The sequence below is a fragment of the Antedon mediterranea genome, chromosome 7, assembly GCF_964355755.1.
Source record: "Antedon mediterranea chromosome 7, ecAntMedi1.1, whole genome shotgun sequence".
In the NCBI taxonomy this organism is placed as follows: Eukaryota; Metazoa; Echinodermata; class Crinoidea; order Comatulida; family Antedonidae; genus Antedon; species Antedon mediterranea.
In genome coordinates this window covers 17,558,385-17,577,470 of record NC_092676.1, presented here as the reverse complement: position 1 = coordinate 17,577,470, position 19,086 = coordinate 17,558,385, and the positions used below count along the sequence as shown (strand labels likewise).

General features: G+C 29.2%; 1 protein-coding gene across 1 annotated transcript in view; it reads left to right on the top strand.

Annotated features, from left to right (window-relative positions):
• The window catches only part of LOC140055457 (uncharacterized), a 43,994-nt gene that overhangs the window by 1,380 nt on the left and 23,528 nt on the right, over nt 1-19,086 (top strand). Inside the window, exons 2-30 of the mRNA XM_072100796.1 lie at nt 2,767-2,957; nt 3,098-3,254; nt 3,923-3,988; nt 4,322-4,390; nt 4,521-4,586; nt 5,014-5,088; nt 5,630-5,698; nt 6,122-6,271; nt 6,905-6,976; nt 7,662-7,733; nt 8,205-8,276; nt 9,115-9,285; nt 10,668-10,802; nt 10,917-11,066; nt 11,527-11,604; nt 12,744-12,881; nt 13,150-13,293; nt 13,791-14,006; nt 14,344-14,415; nt 14,571-14,660; nt 15,196-15,267; nt 15,575-15,643; nt 16,198-16,269; nt 16,501-16,575; nt 16,935-17,003; nt 17,564-17,704; nt 18,009-18,080; nt 18,462-18,533; nt 18,796-18,861. Of these exons, the coding sequence (XP_071956897.1) occupies nt 2,819-2,957; nt 3,098-3,254; nt 3,923-3,988; nt 4,322-4,390; nt 4,521-4,586; nt 5,014-5,088; nt 5,630-5,698; nt 6,122-6,271; nt 6,905-6,976; nt 7,662-7,733; nt 8,205-8,276; nt 9,115-9,285; nt 10,668-10,802; nt 10,917-11,066; nt 11,527-11,604; nt 12,744-12,881; nt 13,150-13,293; nt 13,791-14,006; nt 14,344-14,415; nt 14,571-14,660; nt 15,196-15,267; nt 15,575-15,643; nt 16,198-16,269; nt 16,501-16,575; nt 16,935-17,003; nt 17,564-17,704; nt 18,009-18,080; nt 18,462-18,533; nt 18,796-18,861 (2,909 nt within the window). The 5' untranslated portion in view covers nt 2,767-2,818. The remainder of the gene's footprint in view (nt 1-2,766; nt 2,958-3,097; nt 3,255-3,922; nt 3,989-4,321; nt 4,391-4,520; nt 4,587-5,013; nt 5,089-5,629; nt 5,699-6,121; nt 6,272-6,904; nt 6,977-7,661; nt 7,734-8,204; nt 8,277-9,114; nt 9,286-10,667; nt 10,803-10,916; nt 11,067-11,526; nt 11,605-12,743; nt 12,882-13,149; nt 13,294-13,790; nt 14,007-14,343; nt 14,416-14,570; nt 14,661-15,195; nt 15,268-15,574; nt 15,644-16,197; nt 16,270-16,500; nt 16,576-16,934; nt 17,004-17,563; nt 17,705-18,008; nt 18,081-18,461; nt 18,534-18,795; nt 18,862-19,086) is intronic.

Here is a 19,086-nt window from a genome sequence, read left to right as displayed (position 1 = left end):
CAGCATTCGTAAGTAAATTTACTCAGGTATACTCAGCCTGTCTATATAGACATCTTTAGATCTTAAATTATTGAATTTAGAATTATTAGATAGATTGTACTGTATATGGACAGTACAATAACTACCTGTTACCTACCTACAATGTACCTTGTATTCTTCAATGTTAATGCATCTTCTTTGTACGTAAGTTAATCTGTGCTGTGGATACTTATTTCAAAGGTTTGTAATTACATTTTGTTGATTTGGAAATTATGTTTAGCATATCACTTTTTATTTACTGTGTTTAAAGCAAAATTGTATATGCATTTTAAAACTATTTTGTTTTAAACATTTATGTTTATTTTTTTTAAAAAACATTTTGGTCATGTTTGTTTTTTAGAATTTTAAATGTAATGTTGCATTATAATATAAATGTACTTTTAAAATTTTTAAAATTCTAATGTTTGAATAATTTTAATGTTAAAAACTTAAAAACATAATATAATCCAACAGAGAGTGTACTTCTTTAACAATAAACTAGTAGATCAAGAACCATGGTTACCATTCTGTATAATGCCAAATTCCCAACGTTTTCAATTATATTTTGCTTCCTCTATTATATCAACAAACAATGTGTTTGCTCAGTTGACTGATTATCTGTGTAGTTGCTAGGAAACATTCAACAATGCTTTGAGTAGGTTGATCCAATTCTATGAAGTTATTACCTAGTAAATCAAAGGTTTATACACAAAACAATTTTACAAATCTGATACAGATTGAGATTGTTAGATGTTTCAGTCATCGTCACCAATAATTTCTAAAAGAGGCGCATGTTGAATCTAAGTCAAAAGATGAATTTCATGATTTATCTATTGTGAGAAACTATATGGTTCATTTTATTTTGGGGAAATTATCAATGCTAACATTCTAAAAAAAATAGTATAGAACTTGTGTAATTGGGAAGGAGCTGTTTCTTGTACAGTACTACAATCTAGGAATAATATGTATACATTGCAGTTTATCGTCTCTAGATCATATTGTAAAATACCGTAAACTTTTTTCAAAAGATGTACTGATAAATATATCGAATGCAATTATCATGTTTCGTTAAACATTGCAATTTATTAACTGTGGGTCTACCTTCCTGCAAAAATTGCAAAGAATACAAAATAGGGCAATAATAATAGGCAGCAATAATTGTTTGAATTTAAAAGTAGGACACGTCGAGTAAATTATCGCTAGAAACTGCCGATTGGATATATTTGAGGAAAAGAAATACATTTGAAAATGTACTACTCATATTTAACGCCATCTTATTTAAACAATTTAATAAAATGAAATACTTTTCAGTACAACTACTATCATGGAAACTTAAATCTGTACGTTCCAAAACCGCATACCGAATACAAATAGAGGTAGCATATCCTACAAAGGGCTTATATTATGTAATACATTAAACAAAGATGAAATTAACCTTAATATGCAAAAAAGTCAATTTTAAAGGAAGACATAATTTGTAAGCATGTCTTCTGCAATAATTGCAATGTTCCGCCGTACCACGCCAAGAGTGTGAAAGAGTCGCTATCCAATCGAGCTTGAACAATACCAGTGGTCTAATGGTTAGGACATCTGCAAATGAAACAGAACTTCCGGGTTTGAATGTCGGTTTAGGCAAGTTAGAGTACTGGGAAAAAGTAGATAGTATTAAGTGCTGCCTGAGTGGACTGGAATAAAAGAAATAAAAACAAAGAAGACACAGGCTGATGAATAGAGGGTGGAAAGAGTAAGGGTAAAAAACAAAAAAATAGCTTCGTAGATATAAACAATTTAGGAATGGAACTAGACAAATAGAATTAAACTTAAATTTAAAATTGGATTTATATATATTTTAAACAATAATTTATACCAAATCTTATGTACACATTTTAAATATATTTAAAGTCGGTATCCATATATAAATTTAAGTAAGGGCAAAATTCGGTGTAACCCTGTTTACTAATTTAATTGAGATAGATAATTACTTATTGACTATTAAAACGAATTTAGGCTTAACGATTTGCCCAAAATTTTTAGATCGTGGTATACACTATCTAACAGATGTCCATCTTCAATAATACCCGCACACAATAATGCGAGGATGCTTCGCATTTACCTATCTCCTCCTACGATAATTGTAGCTGAAAACCGGTTGAACGGCTCAAATACAGCATCATAATGTTGAAGACAGACTATTTTGATAGATTTAATATACGTTTTTAGTCGCGTGGACGCCACTCAATAGTTCACTATGTCGGTCGGTCGGTCTGTCGGTCTGTCTGTCGGTCCGGTATCATTAAGCGTTTTATCGCTTTTCTGTTCTTTTTGAACTGTTTTGATGTACATTACTTTTTGAAAGTTCATTTTTTTCTGAGAGCACGCGACTTATGGCTGTTGGCCTTGTTTTTAGTCGCGTGGACGCGACTCTATAGTTCACTATGTCGGTCGGTCGGTCTGTCTGTCTGTCGGTCGGTCAGTCGGTCTGTCTGTCTGTCTGTCTGTCTGTCTGTCTGTCGGTCCGGTATCACTATGCATTTTAGCACTATTATGGCTGTTGGCCTTGTTATACAAACGTATTGATTTGCAAGGAATGGAACATTCGAATCTCCCAGTATTTCAATATATATTTGGATGAGTAAGTTTTATCTCCTTTTTTTTATTTATTTAATTTTTTATTATTTTTTTACTTTTTTAAAATTTTTATTTTATTTTTTGTTTATTTTTTTATTAAAAAAAAGTTCTATCTTCTAGCTTCCAGATTATAAGCCTATTTTGAGAAGTGTTTTGGGAAAACTGATGAAAAATGAACGTTGTTTCTGTTGTACTAGCTGTAATAATAAGTTGTATTTGTGAAGTTAGAGGACAATATTGGGATGGTGCAGACTATTGGAATAATCGATATCCAAAAGAAGAAGGTGGCTTAGATCCTGAATATGAAACAGGTAGGCAATGACACAACGGAAGTTCATTCTTAGTGTTTTTATTTCTATACTGTGTATTTGTGTATGTTGGTGCTTATGTGTTTATTCGAATTATTGTTCGATGGAATTTTGTGTAGCTATTTTTATTTATTTTTTTACAGGAACTGAAATGTTTACAGGGTTATGGTCATATAAGTACTATAGCTATGGAGACACGGGTTATGGAAAATCAACGGCTACATACAGCTCCAATACATGTAGTGGATGTACCTGCGATTCTATAACACGGACGGTAGATTGCTCGTCCGCGAATACAGTGTAAGTAAAACAGAAATGATAGAAATTCATTTCTAAAGATCTCTGAGTTTTATAAATTATTGTTTTTTTCAAGAATGTTGAATCTATATTGAGTCATGAATTTAGGCAAAATGGTGAGAAGAATGATATTCAGTTCATTCATCTCGATAAATAGACGATATCAAATAATAAAATAGATGTATGTATAGTAGTAGTAATAGTAGTTTAACAGTTTTTAAACTGGGTATCTGTTTAAAAACAGATACCCGTGAATCTGCTTGAAATGTTCAGTCTATATACATTTCAAGTATAAATTAAAATGAAGTGCCAAGCTTTCGGTTCGAGCTGCTGAAATGACATACTATATCCACCGTTCTTCGCTTGATCGGTAGGCTGGTGTAGTTATGTAATCTTATTCACTGATATGGTACCGTATTTATTGTTATTGTTATTGTTGTTGTTGTTGTTGCTACTGCTTTTTTGTTTCTGTTGCTGTTGTTGTTTCTGCTATTGCTGCTGCTGTTATCATTATCATTATTATTACGTTAACACCACCAGATAGACAAACCATCCCATGTTTTGTATGTATTTTATATCTATATACAATATGATACATTAATTTGTTTTAGATTGACTTTTTAATGTTCCTATTTCATTTATAAGTTTATTTAATGTTCATTCAATTTCAGTAAACTTGTAAATCAGAACTTTGATAATTTGACAGATATAACATTTTCTCCAAGTGTGACTTCAATGTAAGTACAATAAATTAAATATTGAATAACATTTTTTTATAAAATTCTATAGAAATAGAATTGTGTAAACTAAAAAAAATTAAATAAGTTCCAAAAAAGTGCAGCCCATCTACCAGAAACTGTAAATTGGCCTAGTAACAATTGCTCCAGTAGGTGCTACCACGTCGTATGTACCCATTATGCTTCACCTCACCTGATTAATTCAATTAAATGGAACAGCTTAGTCTAGTGAAGGAACATATGAACAATTCTTGTAATCTTGCAAATCTTCGATCCACTAAAAAAAATACACAGTGATTGTTAATTCTAATGTAATTTTCTAATCTGTTGCAGTACTATCATTGGTAACCTTAAATACATTTATGACGGAACATTTTCTCTACTAACCAACTTGGAGAAACTGTAAGTACTTGCACTATTTAGACTTTAAAAATAAAACTGGCTTAATATACCCATAATAAGTTTATTTCGAAAAATAACAATTAAAAAATGTCTTGATTTGTAAGTAAAATTATTTTTATAAACTATGTAGAATTATTCATCGTACTGATTTAGCAGTATTCCCAGATGTTTCGAGATGCACGAATCTGAAACGCCTGTAAGTTGGTTATATTTGTTTTTTTACCGTAATGAACTGTATATCATGAATCGTTTTGTTATACTATTGTTTTCGAGCTACTTTTGTGGTAAGATGCTCGAGTACCATCTAAAAAAGCTTTCAAATCTGACCAGAGAGCAATCTAACATGCAGATTTCTCAATGTTAGGCCTACCTCTCTATTGATTTGGTGATTTAGACTCATTATTAAACGCTTGTTTGTGTTTCTTATAATTCATATCATTAGTCATAATTAAAACAAATTATTTATCGTATTGAATATTAAATATCAATTATGTAATTTACAACCAAGTTTTGAAAGATCCAAGAGAAAGAGCCTAAAAGCCTAGACCTTTAGAAAGATAAATAGATAATACTGTTGATTGTGATGCACTTATTTATGTTTATTATATTTTACATTTTTATAGTGAGATTTCTGAAAGTCGTCTGAAATTTAATTCAACATTTACCTTCAAAGGATTGCCAGCTTCATTGACGCATGTGTAAGACAATTGTTTATGTCGTCGTCATAATCATCATTAACATTCTCATTCTTATTATAATTATGTGCCTATTCCTAATAAAAGGTATCACATACACTGGGGTTAGGTAAGGAACACAATTGAGTGTTTGCTACGGTGAAATGATATCAACAGTTAACAGGCTTAATTTGCAAAACAAACACAAAAAATAACTTGATTATCATTAGCAATGGATCTGATTTAGACATTTATTTCTTGAGTAATATGTGTACACAAATAAAAATACAGAAAACGACCTTATTGAAGCCCTCTTTGAGATACACCTATTTTAAAGGAAAACCCCTATTTAAGAGGACACTTGTGTTCCGAAGGTGTACCTTTTAAAGAGGCTCTACTTAACTACTAGTAACTAGCAAAATCGAAATCAAAGAGAAAAGTATACAAACTTGATTTAATTACTGGCAAACCTCTTTTTAGGTTCGTACGGACCTTTGCTTTCTATAATATTTTTGATTAGTTCTGTTTAATAGTTAACTTGTATTATTGTTTAAAATGTATACAGAAACCTGGTGAATAATAAGATTGACAGACTGCCTAGAGGATTTTTCTCGAACTCCAATATTAGTTTTTTGTAAGTAAAAAGCTTTTAAAGTTATACAAGAGTTTAAATTATTTTATTACCTTGGTCTTGCTTTATATTGTTCTCTTTCATAACTATGAAGAAATAAGTTGCTAATAACTCGGAATAATAAATACAAATGTTGAGGATTCTATATATTAGACATTTTCAGATTCTTAAAAAGTTCAAATAGATTGAAGCGTTTAATTCATATGTTGTACTAATAATTGTTACATCTAGTACCACAAACAAGCAAGAAAAGGATGTTTCTTGTCTCCAAACTAAAACTAAAGGACAATATTTCCCGCACTTTTCCCTTAGACATAGTACCGTTCAAAAATTCTATCAATGTACTGTAGGGCACAACACACGAGCTCATAACAGTGAAACAATAACGAATAAATACGATCAATCATTTGTTTAAATTGAATTTAGAGGCCTTAGTATGAATCAGATGACTAAGTTTCCAACAGATGCTGTAACCAAGATGAATAATCTGCTTTTCATGTCTATTGATCAAAATCGGCTGAAAAGTATTTCCAAGAGAAATATGGAGGCATTGGCGGAATCCAATGTCCAACACCTGTAAGTTACACTATGTTTAACAACAACACAATTGGTGTAATACTACCTAACCTTCCATATAAAGTTGTTGATCACAAGTTAAACCAGTGTATCAAATATTAAGTATATTAAGATGAAACCAGAACCTCAGAGAATTTACTAAATTTTTAATGTACAGTAGGGCTATGTATTTGGTTGAAATCAGAAAAAAAACATAGCATGTATTTAAATGGCTATAATTATTATTTGGAAATAGTCCCTAATAGAGGGAATGGTGAACGACAAAGACGTCACTGAAAATTGCCGAGTTGAGTATAGATTATAAAATAAAGATCTCTCTATGTTTTTATATTGTATACAGTATAACTGTTACATTTGCTGTTTTGTGTCTGGTGTGAACGAAGATTAATTGAAAACTATCTGTCATTAATGTGTTTGTTGTTTTTAGGTAGCTTTATGTATGATTACATAACAAAAATGATTTGCAAATAAACGACCTAAGAGAGGGAAGACACAATACGGTGCTTACATTGTTTAATATATTATATATTTATATAATTATTATAATATACGGAGATATGGACGTCTGTATAATCTTTCATTATTATTATTATTATAATGTCTAATAAAATATATCATTTTCTGATTTTACAGCAATCTTAGCAATAATTTGATCAACTATATAGCTCCAAAATCGTTCTCTCAGCTCAAGTCTCTTAAGATTTTGTAAGTATATTTATATATATATTTCTTTATATAGTAAGATGAACTTGTTCAATGTTGCAGTCGCTAAAATATGGAATAACCTACCAACTGAAATTAAATATTCATTAACAATTGCTTTATTCAAAGCTAAATATTGATCACATTTTTTTCACAAAACTATAATTTTCTCTCCGATTTATTGTAGTTAAGACATGAACCACAATGCAAAACCGGATTGTGTTATCCTGTATAAAGATGTTGTTAAATAAATAAAGAAAATATCTATATAATTAAACCATTAACAGAAATGACCTGTTGTGGTTTCATATTCTAGCGTCTTGAATCTGCCTTGCAGGTTGATATTTTAGTGTGAAAATGGTTTCACTAATTACAAATGTATTTAAAAACCATGTGATATATCACTATATTTCACAATATATTTATTTATTCAGGTATAAGAAATCATATTGCAAGTTGTCAGCCAAAGCTGAAATAAGTTGAAATTTAAAAACATGACATTTGCTAAAAATAATACAGTAAATCAGTGTAATCATATTCATTTTCTTCGCTGCTTCTCACCATTACTCTCATATAAAAATGATGGTATTCCTACAGTATATATTGTTGTTATTAGTAGTAAAACGTTACTTACGTAACTTATATGCTATGCTCTGGCCTCAACATTAAATACTTTCAATTTCTGCAGAGAACTTCATAAAAACAAGTTATCAAGTGTTAATCCAAATGTATTTGCTAACATTCCAGAACTCTTACATTTGTAAGTTTTTCCACGTTTTCTTTTATGAGATAAATGTACGTATAGATAAAAAACCATCATCATCTGCATCCTTTTAGTTTGAGTATGATTTTTATACCATTAGTGTATTTTGTAATGGCTGAAAATTCAAAGTATGAAAGACCACCTGTAAAGGTACCTATAGAAAAAGATGTATACATTAAATATTATTTACAGTACAAATAATGGAAAAAGACCACAAATGTTGTGTTTTAACATTTAAATTTTTATTTTAGTAGAAGAAATAAAGATAAAAGATATTATAATTAGGTTATTGATGTTTTAAAATGAAATTTAGAACTTTAATAAGTTCGGGTAGACATGTTCCATTTGAAAGGGGTTGCCGTTTATGTTATTATTTATTTCGGTTTTATTGTAAATGTTTATTGATAGTATAATTATTCTTTCCAGTCTATGATTCATTATAATATGTCTTTAATTGTTAACTTACAGAGGACTGAATCAAAACCAGGTCACTACCATCGGATCAAAGTATTTTACAAACCTACCAAAATTGCAAACTTTGTAAGTCATTTCTGTTTACTTCAAATTGCATTGTTGAGAATAAACATACCACTTAAAGATGTATTGTCCCTTTGTCAAATTCCAAAAAAAAAAAGATTTTAAAAAAAAGTGGGTCAATTTGAAGTATCATAATAGTTATTAATTTTCACCAAAAACGAGTCGAAAAAACGTTTTTTGGTTCAAAAATAACCTTTGACTTCCAGTCAAAGTTTTCTTTCAAAACATATCTCATAATGCAACGCGCTTATTTGGCTACTCTGTATGCATAATCATAAAACTTCCTCGCGTTCTGTGTGAAAACACCTTCTCATCCGTGACGAGTTGTAAACAATCCTAATTAGCATCATGCATAATGTATACTCATGGTTTGAAATCTTTCTTTACTTTTGCTCGGGACGATTATCCAGACGAAATGTAATCAAATTAATTTAGCTGTTAATTACGTAAAATTGTTGTTTTTGGCTCGAATTATCGACTTAAGGTGAATAACTTTGAATATTACTTTCATATGGCCATTTTTAAATTTAATATTTTGACCTTCATTTTTGTGTGTTCCAAGGGACAATACATCTTTAAACTAAAGTATAAACTTAAAATAGACCTACTACATTTCTAATCTGTTTAATTACTTGAAAAAAACATCAATATGCCTAGTTTATTATATAATTACGGTTTTTAAACAAGACTGTGGGAACTTTCTATTAATTACCAAATGGATTTGTTCAAATCTTTTTCAATGAGTTGTATTGTTATTTGGAATTTATTTACATACATTTCCTATCAGTAGACATGAGTAACACAATCCTTTGGTATAGCTTTTTGAGTATTTTTATTGCAGGATTCTACATTCCCAGAAAGATGATACAGCAAACAAGCTATCTGTAATAATGTATGATGCTTTCCAAGGAATTGGTGATGAACTTGTCAATTTATGGCTTAGTGATAACGCGCTAACCACTTTTCCACATCCAGTGTTATCCGAAGAATCTTACCCAAAATTAAATTTCGTGTAAGTTTCATGTGAATAGCATATTTAATAAAGGGTACATTTCAGATTTCTCCACTAATCCTATACAAAAAATGTATGTTTGAGCAACAGTGACAATTTTACTCAGATTATTCTTAGTAGGAATTACTTACAATGTATTGATGTGTGGTAAATGACTTCCATTTTTAACAGCATCAGGAACATATTTAAAACGATTATATCCGAGGTATCTGTAAATAAAATAGTGAAATTTAGTCTTGGGTTCTATTTTTCAATAATTAATAAAAAGAGGCATATACATGAAGGTACTTATCATAAAATGTATTTTTAAATTGTATGTTTGATGTCACTCAGAAAGTATTAGTACGTAGCACTCTCACATATAGGTACAAATCATTTTAAATAAACGTAAATTAAATTGTTTTTATAGGAACAATGACAATGCTTAGTTCTTTGTTTTTACATCCTGTATTACTTGTTTGTTTTTATGTCGTCATCGTCGTCATCGTCATCATGCACATTATTCAATGATGTTGGCTATTTAAACCTCACCAAAGAGATTCAGCTATTGGTACTTTCTCATCAATCCACAACATGGGTTTTGTGGAGAATACACCAGAATACATTCAGTTAACATGACAAAGAAAACATAAAAAGATCGATAAGTAAAATGTACTCAAAATCACTTACAACATCTGCAGGTTTGATAGACATGAAAATGATTCTGTTTCCATAGTAGTCTCATCAAGTAAATTTGACTGAAGATCAAGAATTTTGAGGGATTGTAAATTACACATGTCATCCTCGCGTATTCCTTTTATATAATTGTTAGATAAATCTCTGCAACACAAATAGAACTGTGATGATGAATATTGTTTACACGTTTAATAATAAGATTATATTAAGAATAGTATTAACATTGAAATACTGGTATTTGTGGAGAGTAAGTACTGTATTAGCAATCTCATGAAACAGTTTTAGAGAATAAAACTAAATGATTACACGAAATGTGTACAATAATTTGAGATATGTCATGATTTTCTTGTGTTTAATTGACCAAGAATGTCATGAAAGAACAGTAAAACTGACATATCTAATATTATAGTGAGTAATTTTATTAAAATGTATACACAATAAAGCGTACATATATATACTGTTAAAAGGTGTGAAAATAAAAAAAAAACTATTATCTACACACGAGAAGAGCTAAAAAATAACACGTTTTGTTGACAACTTTCCTTTATGCAGTTGAGAGGTTCTTTCATGATGGGACAGTATAAATATATTTGGTTGTAAACTATATATGAATAACGTGGTAATGAATGGAGGCCTTTCATACATGGGTTTTATTCAATACTATGAAATAATCTCGAAAGTTAAATAAGTTATTATTCGTTTAACAGGTATTTGGATCACAATTTTATCAGGAACATAACATTGTATGCTGAGGATGCATTCACTTCATCTGCTCTAACATACTACAAGTACAGGTTCAATTTACATGATCCTTTTCTAATGTTGTCAAGTGTCACATCTTTGTAAGTATTCTGAACTATCAATACCAGTATTTCAATGTTAATACTATTCTTAATATAATCTTATTATTAAACGTGTAAACAATATTCATCATCACAGTTCTATTTGTGTTGCAGAGATTTATCTAACAATTATATAAAAGGAATACGCGAGGATGACATGTGTAATTTACAATCCCTCAAAATTCTTGATCTTCAGTCAAATTTACTTGATGAGACTACTATGGAAACAGAATCATTTTCATGTCTATCAAACCTGCAGATGTTGTAAGTGATTTTGAGTACATTTTACTTATCGATCTTTTTATGTTTTCTTTGTCATGTTAACTGAATGTATTCTGGTGTATTCTCCACAAAACCCATGTTGTGGATTGATGAGAAAGTACCAATAGCTGAATCTCTTTGGTGAGGTTTAAATAGCCAACATCATTGAATAATGTGCATGATGACGATGACGACGATGACGACATAAAAACAAACAAGTAATACAGGATGTAAAAACAAAGAACTAAGCATTGTCATTGTTCCTATAAAAACAATTTAATTTACGTTTATTTAAAATGATTTGTACCTATATGTGAGAGTGCTACGTACTAATACTTTCTGAGTGACATCAAACATACAATTTAAAAATACATTTTATGATAAGTACCTTCATGTATATGCCTCTTTTTATTAATTATTGAAAAATAGAACCCAAGACTAAATTTCACTATTTTATTTACAGATACCTCGGATATAATCGTTTTAAATATGTTCCTGATGCTGTTAAAAATGGAAGTCATTTACCACACATCAATACATTGTAAGTAATTCCTACTAAGAATAATCTGAGTAAAATTGTCACTGTTGCTCAAACATACATTTTTTCCTGATGTAGGTTCAATCCACTTTATTTCGTCCTTTGTTAGAATGTTTATAATAATAATAATAATGCGAAATTTATGTATTTTCAACTCATTTTCTTACTAATGTATTTAAAACCATTGTGTAAGTCAAAATGTATTAATCCAAAAAAAAAATTACATTAAAGTTAAAATACCAAAATTTTAATATATATTAAAAAGAATGTTGATTTATTTCTATGTCCTGCTTATGCAGCTCTTTGATTTATAATAAAACGAATATGTATACTTAATATATAAAAAATCACAATACGCCTAAACAACCGAATAATTTCAGAATTAAACCACCTAATACCCTTTGGTAATTATTTTCTAAAAATGATAGTATTCATTATATTTCAAATGTGTAGTTGTAAAATATTTTAACTTTTATAACATTGTATAATGCACATGCATTTTATTAATAAATGGAACTGCTTCAATGACATTTCATATTTCTTTGTTAATTACATTAAATCCCAATATTTCAAACTTTACCTTTACTTAATCAGCAAATTGTTATAATTGTTAGTTGATGTTTTGTACTGGGATTGTTTCCTTCAAAATGTTGTCATATGATTTATTTGATAAGTTTACCTTCTAGAGGAAGCATACACAAAGGGTTGGGTTCAGGAACCAAAGAAATCTTACTTTTAGATGGAGATATTGATGGGGTCCTTTATCTAGATTGTGTTGCATCCATGAATATACAGTAAAGAAAAACACATTAAAATACAAAACTAAAAGAGGTATTACATAATTAAAAATCAATCTTACGGTACCTGATCCTTTCACACACCAAGAAACTTTAAATTAAAATGAAGGTAAGGACACAAATGAACTAGAAACAAGAAAGCCTATAAAATCAAAAGAATATATTTAGATAACAATGTTAACCTTTATGCATAATGCAACATAAATATATATATAATACTTATCATCGTGTTAATATTATCATTACACTGGCGCAGATCAAAGTTTTATTGAAAAATAAAATCAATTTTTGAATTATATTATTTATTTTTGTTTTTACATTTTTCTTTAAACATGATGTACACAGAGAACTCAATAATAACAAGATTGCGTTTTTATTGGCCGATACATTCTCAAGTCTATCCACCTTGCGTACAATAGCCCTTCAATCAAATGTCATACTCTCAATAGAAGATGGTACATTTCCATTAGAGTTGACTTCAATGTAAGTAATATTCTATAAATATGTGGAGTTTATTGAAAATAATTTATAATTTATTGGTTTCTTCTGTTAATATACTTTGATACAACTTGTTTAACAACTTAAAGGTACATAATTTAGATTCAAAAATATATGTTATGCAAAATATATATTCTGTGGATATGTCATACACAAGATCGGTTATGTTAGAACATTGGAAAAAAATTTATTATCAGTGGAAGATATAATTAGCAGAAAATATTTTAAATATGTAAATTTATTTTCATTGCAGAAATTTACAATCAAATCAATTTCACTTTCTACATGAAAATCCATTTCGTAACATGAGTAATCTACAAATTCTTGATCTTGGAAGTAACAATATCGATGAGATTCCAGATACAGCTCTAGATGGATGTACCAGTCTTCGATTTCTGTGAGTTAAAGACATTCTTTTTCAATACACCCAAGTGTATCCATGTCATTTGTTAATTTTGTATCCTTTAATATTATTGATTGTTGTGAAGCGCAGTAGGTACAGTATAAATGTTGCTCAACCGAAACCTGAAAGTAGAGTGCACTTCAGCGGCCAAAGAAGTTATTTTATCCTTTGAAATATTTTCCTAAATGTTCTCAATATTATTCATGTTGAATGCAATAAAATGTATATGGTGGGTATAATAGCAGTGTCCAACATACAGTTGCAGCTTTCATTTACGGAATACCAGTATGGAGCACACATGATATAGCATACACTATATACATATATTGGGAATATGTATTACAATGGTTCACACATGGAGGTTTCAAGTTATACTCATAGGAAATCTCGTATAGTGGTTGCCTCATTTACTAACAAACTTTTATGAAATTAGTTTTATACAACAATGTGGGAAGGTTTTTTCCTGCATTAAATTTATTTTAACCTTTTAGAGATTTAGCTTATAACAAGCTGGGACGTCTCCTTATCACATCATTTGAAGACTGCCCTCTATCTACCCTAGCTGATTTCCAATCAAATGAAATCGCATACATAGAGGATGGAACCTTCGCCAACAGATCATCAATTACTGATTTATATCTGCAAAACAATGAACTTTCACGAATACCACAAGGTGGAGACTTTCATTCAAAATCTATGAGATACTTGTAAGACAGTTTTGTATTTTCCTTCTAAGAGCGACCTATACAATATCTCACATGTATCACATGTGGTATCTGCATATTTAAAACTGAGCATGAACATTTATTTTTTAATATTTTAAAGGCAAAAATAAAAATTCCTTTTGAATGTTTTTGTTAAAGCAGCAAACGTTTTGGAACATGATACATACTGTGGTTTACCCGTCTAATTATATACTTACTATTTATAGATAAAAGCAACATTATTAACTAACAGGTGTAAGAGGTTTTCTAATTACTTTCACATACTATCTTTTTTGGGTAGAAAGTTGTAAGTTTTCTAATTTGATCTTTTTCAAAAAAGGTATTTACAGTATAATCGAATAACAGATGTTCCCTCAAATTCATTTAAAGACTTAACTGTATATCGAACACTGTAAGTTTCTTGTTTGCTTTTATTATCATCTAATATAATATATAATCTTATTATTATCAATATGATTTTACTGGTTAAAATTGAAAATTTTTGTTAATTTTATTTGTTTATGATATAGTTTATTATGTCTTGTAACCGAATGTTGATGTTTTTAGCCATTTGGGATACAATCAAATATCATTTGTAGAGGCGTATGGGTTCAATACAGTTTCTTTGACTTTATCATCTGCTTATGTTTCGACAATGTAAGTATGCTCTTATATTAAGTCTGTTTCCACTAGGCGAATAGAAATTTAAAAAAATACTTATAAATGTAGGCCTAATATAATTAACTGAATTAATATCGCATAATTTGAAGTATTACTTGGAAGTATTTACTCTATAAAACTAATATATTTACTTGCAAATATTGATATTTGTTGTTAATATATTCTATATTTTAATTGTTTAATGGTTAATTTATTAGCCTAGTAGTTATCGCTGTCTTTGCGTTCGGCTCTCGCATTCATATGCAAATACATAACAACAAAGGCAATAAGCAAAGACAATAAAACCGCGTTGAAAAAACTGTCCATAGTAACTATATTCGAAACCACCGTGAATACAATGCCAACTTCATAAAGTAATTAATTGTTCTTTTGTACATTATGCTTCTTCGATATTTTTCTTTTTTTTTGTTGAAAATAAAAGCAGACAATATTGATCAAGAAATGTTACATTACCAAAAAAATAATGTGGTTTGTATTATGTATTAACATTTCTGAATTGTTACGTTCATAGAAGTTTGATTGGAAATCCTTTGAAGAACCTAGAATCGCATGCTTTTAATTCAATACAAGATGTAGATACTTTGTAAGTATGATTGCAATTTTATTCATGTTACTTGTGATGGTACACTGCACAATTAAGCTTTTTTAACTAGATTTCTTCTGATTTGATGAGTGTGTGCCCATGCTCTTGATGACTTTTCCTCTTATTAATGCAGTGGTACTGTGATGCAGTATAGTATTTCACTACATGATTGACCACTTGCCATCATTTAATTATCATTAATAAACCTTTGGAGTTTTGTGGAGGTGGAGAGTAATCTTTTATTATGTTAATATTTTAATAAAAAATAATTTAAAATTAGACATAATTGAATTTAAATCGTTTTCAGAAATCTGTATAGCTTGGAATTAACAACACTTAACAGCTTTACATTTAGTGATGTCTCTTGTACAAACTTGTAAGTATAGGTTTTATTGTTTTGGTAAACAACATTTCCCAAACCACATTTCTTAAAATACATGTCAATGTGTCGCGTCACATGATTTTACAATACCTCACACTCAATAGGCCCTATTGTAATGCATTACTTTCGAAATTCTGAGGATCGTTAAATGATTCAAAATAGGCATGCTTTGATATAAATTTGCATTAAAATGTTAATTTGTAAACGCCAAATATTAAAAGTCGGATATACGCGTGTTCTATTATCTTATATATAGTGTTTATGAGTGGAATTTATCAATTTAAAACAAAAAATCAAATGCAATAACTGCTCCTTGTTATTTACATACTGTGCACTTAACGTTGTTCGCAATACAAAGTTGTACATTTTAAAATCAATCCAACCTGCATCAGCATTGGTGAAAATTTATATTTGGAAATTTGTACTGCTCGAAATAAAGCTGGAATGAATTTAATAGCATTTGTCTACAACGGTTGTGCACAACATCGGTAGAAAAAAAACATTAGGCATACTAATTTCAATTGATAACATTGTTTTACTACCAACAGGTATTTATATTCGAACAGTATAAATACAATTGAAGAAGAAGCATTTTCAAAAGTTACCATTACTGATAAACTGTAAGTAGAAATATTATATTATTTTTTTTCAAAAAGGGTATAATAAATGAATGAAAACTTATTCATTCTCCAAAAAAGTATGGATATCTGAAATCAAAAAGAAAATATATAAAAATTATACTGTTATGATAAATGTCGATTATACTCAAGATACCATCCTCCTTCATTTGTTCATTGTTAAATACATATTTTCAACTCATGCATTTATTTTGTCATTTGTACTTGTTATAGGGATCTTCAAAATAATGGCATCACAACATTAAAAGGAAACATGTTTGGTGATAGTGGATCTTTAGTTAATGAATTGTATGTACAAACTAATAACTATTAAGTTTATTTCATTAAAAACATTTTGAAATTATTATCAATTGTTATATGAAAGTGGAGGCAGAATATTTTGTTTCTAGTACAGTAAGTAATACCATGCGTTTTTATTCATGCGATGTATATTGGTTATAATCATTCTATATATGCCCTCTTGGCCAGCAGATTTTTTTTTTAATTTCCCATACGAAAATCAATGTTCCGTAATATAGAAATATTAGAGCCAGCTCTGTTTTTTTTACCCACATGGCAAAAAATCTCAAAATTGAACACGACTTTGACAATTGAAAAAGCCAGAAAATCAAATTATAACTTATAAATAATTTTTTTTTTCCTTAAAGGCACATGGAAAATAATGAGATTACGTCTCTACCTGGCAACACATTTGATGGAGTTTCTTTCGATTTTCTGTAAGTTTTGTTATTGATAAGTAATGCAGTATAACTACCAGAGTCGTAGTTTTTATCTTAAGGTATGTTTATTTTGCAACTTTCAACTGGAAGTTACGAGTTATGAGTGCTTTTGTTTATTCAATTCCACTCAACACAACTCGACTGCACGCAAATGCCAATATTTTGCGATACGTTGATACGTGGTCAGTTGTATGTTACTAGGAACTGAGTTACGTTGAATCTTGTCTCGATATAGTCATAGTCATAGTATCTTTATTTAAAGCATTGGTTTTTTTTAAACGGGCATATCATATATAAAAAATAAAACAGTAAAAATACATAGAAAATTGAACAACACTGATAAGTACTACAGCAACACAAAACTCTGATGAAAAGTGGCTAAAAGGTTATAAGCCAATCAATCAATCAATCAACTGTATTGTTTCAATTAGATTTTATGTTATTGGTTCAAAAGATAGACAAAATATAATTAAAGAAAAGAATTATAAGTTTCAAAGGAAGTGAAAGTCGTTACTATTTTGTTTGAAAACGGGTTTTATCATAATTATTATTTTTAGATATTTTTCCAATAATGCATTGACAGCATTCCCAGCAACCGCCCTCTCCAGCCAGAGTGTAGACACACTAGATTTATCCGGCAATAACATTGCTAGCATTCCCGAAGGCTCATTTGGAAGTCATGCAAGTCTTCGATCACTGTAAGTTATTCGTTTTAATAGGTTTTAGTACTTTCACAATTGGCTGTTTCTGATTAAAAATAATGCATTTGACTTATAACTTATTTTGCTGTGATTTTAATAGTTTAAGTGCACATACGACATTTAGTTACTCTGAGAGATGGATTTTTCATTTATTCTTTATTTCAGTTATCACATTTTTGTTTTGCTTTTGTAAATCCGGATAAAATTCTTTTTTAAGCTACGTTTTTTAGTGCTACTACTGGTAATAACTTTTACAATTTCATTATGAAATACTATGTAATACATAATCATTTATTTACAGTAACCTATCAAACAATGCTCTTGTTAAGTTGGACAGACATTCCTTTGATGGATTGACATCTTTGCAAACAATGTAAGAGCAATGAAATATATACAAGGATAATTATGAAAAATGCTTCAAACACTGCTTTTCTCTCTCTATGTATGAACACAGAAGAAAAAAAATACCATGTAACAAAAGGCATTATATTAAAATGTAGGCCTTGTATGATTCATAACTTTTTTTTCTATAATTACTATAAAAATTACATATAGGACGTTTGATATTTCAGGCTTAGTTTTACTCCGATTATAAAAAAAAAAACAACACTTTTGGTCCTTGTGCTCTATAGAGCCAGAGTAATCACTGAACTTTCCAAATTTGTTTTTGTATACAAAATGCTTAGAAAAAGTATCCTTGCTAGTGTGCATATATTATCTTTAATATATAGGCCTATATATATATTTTAAATAGAAAACTTCAAAACAACAAGATAGCTGAGGTTGAAGAGGGTATCTTTTATAATCTTACAAACTTAATGTATATGTAAGTAACACCGCATTATTTTGTGTAAATTCTCCAAATTGTTTGATCCAATTTGTGACATACATCATGCACAATTTTAAACGCATAGTTAACCTTAAGTGGCTTACAGTAGCAGAAAGTACAAAGCATAGCTAGATAGGTGTATAACCATGGACTAATTATTATACATCTAAAAATGGCCTATTCCTAATTGAGTCTACTTCACAGCACAAAAGATTTTTAAATTAGAGGTTTTGTTAACACCTTACTTTTCTATATATAGTTATTTGAGTAACAACTTAATCGAACATTGGCCAACTACTGTCTCTTTACCAAATCTTCAAACATTGTAAGGCAATTACATTTTTTATTATATTTTGAAATGTTATGAGCTTTTTAATAAAAATATACAACAGTGTATATATATATATATATATATAGATATGTATTATTTATAGTAAATACAGGACAATTAATAAAATATGTAGAATTCATACAATTATTATATGGCATTTTAAAATTTCTTATAGAGAGCTCATCTCTAATGAATTTGACTTGACTACTGTGGAACAAA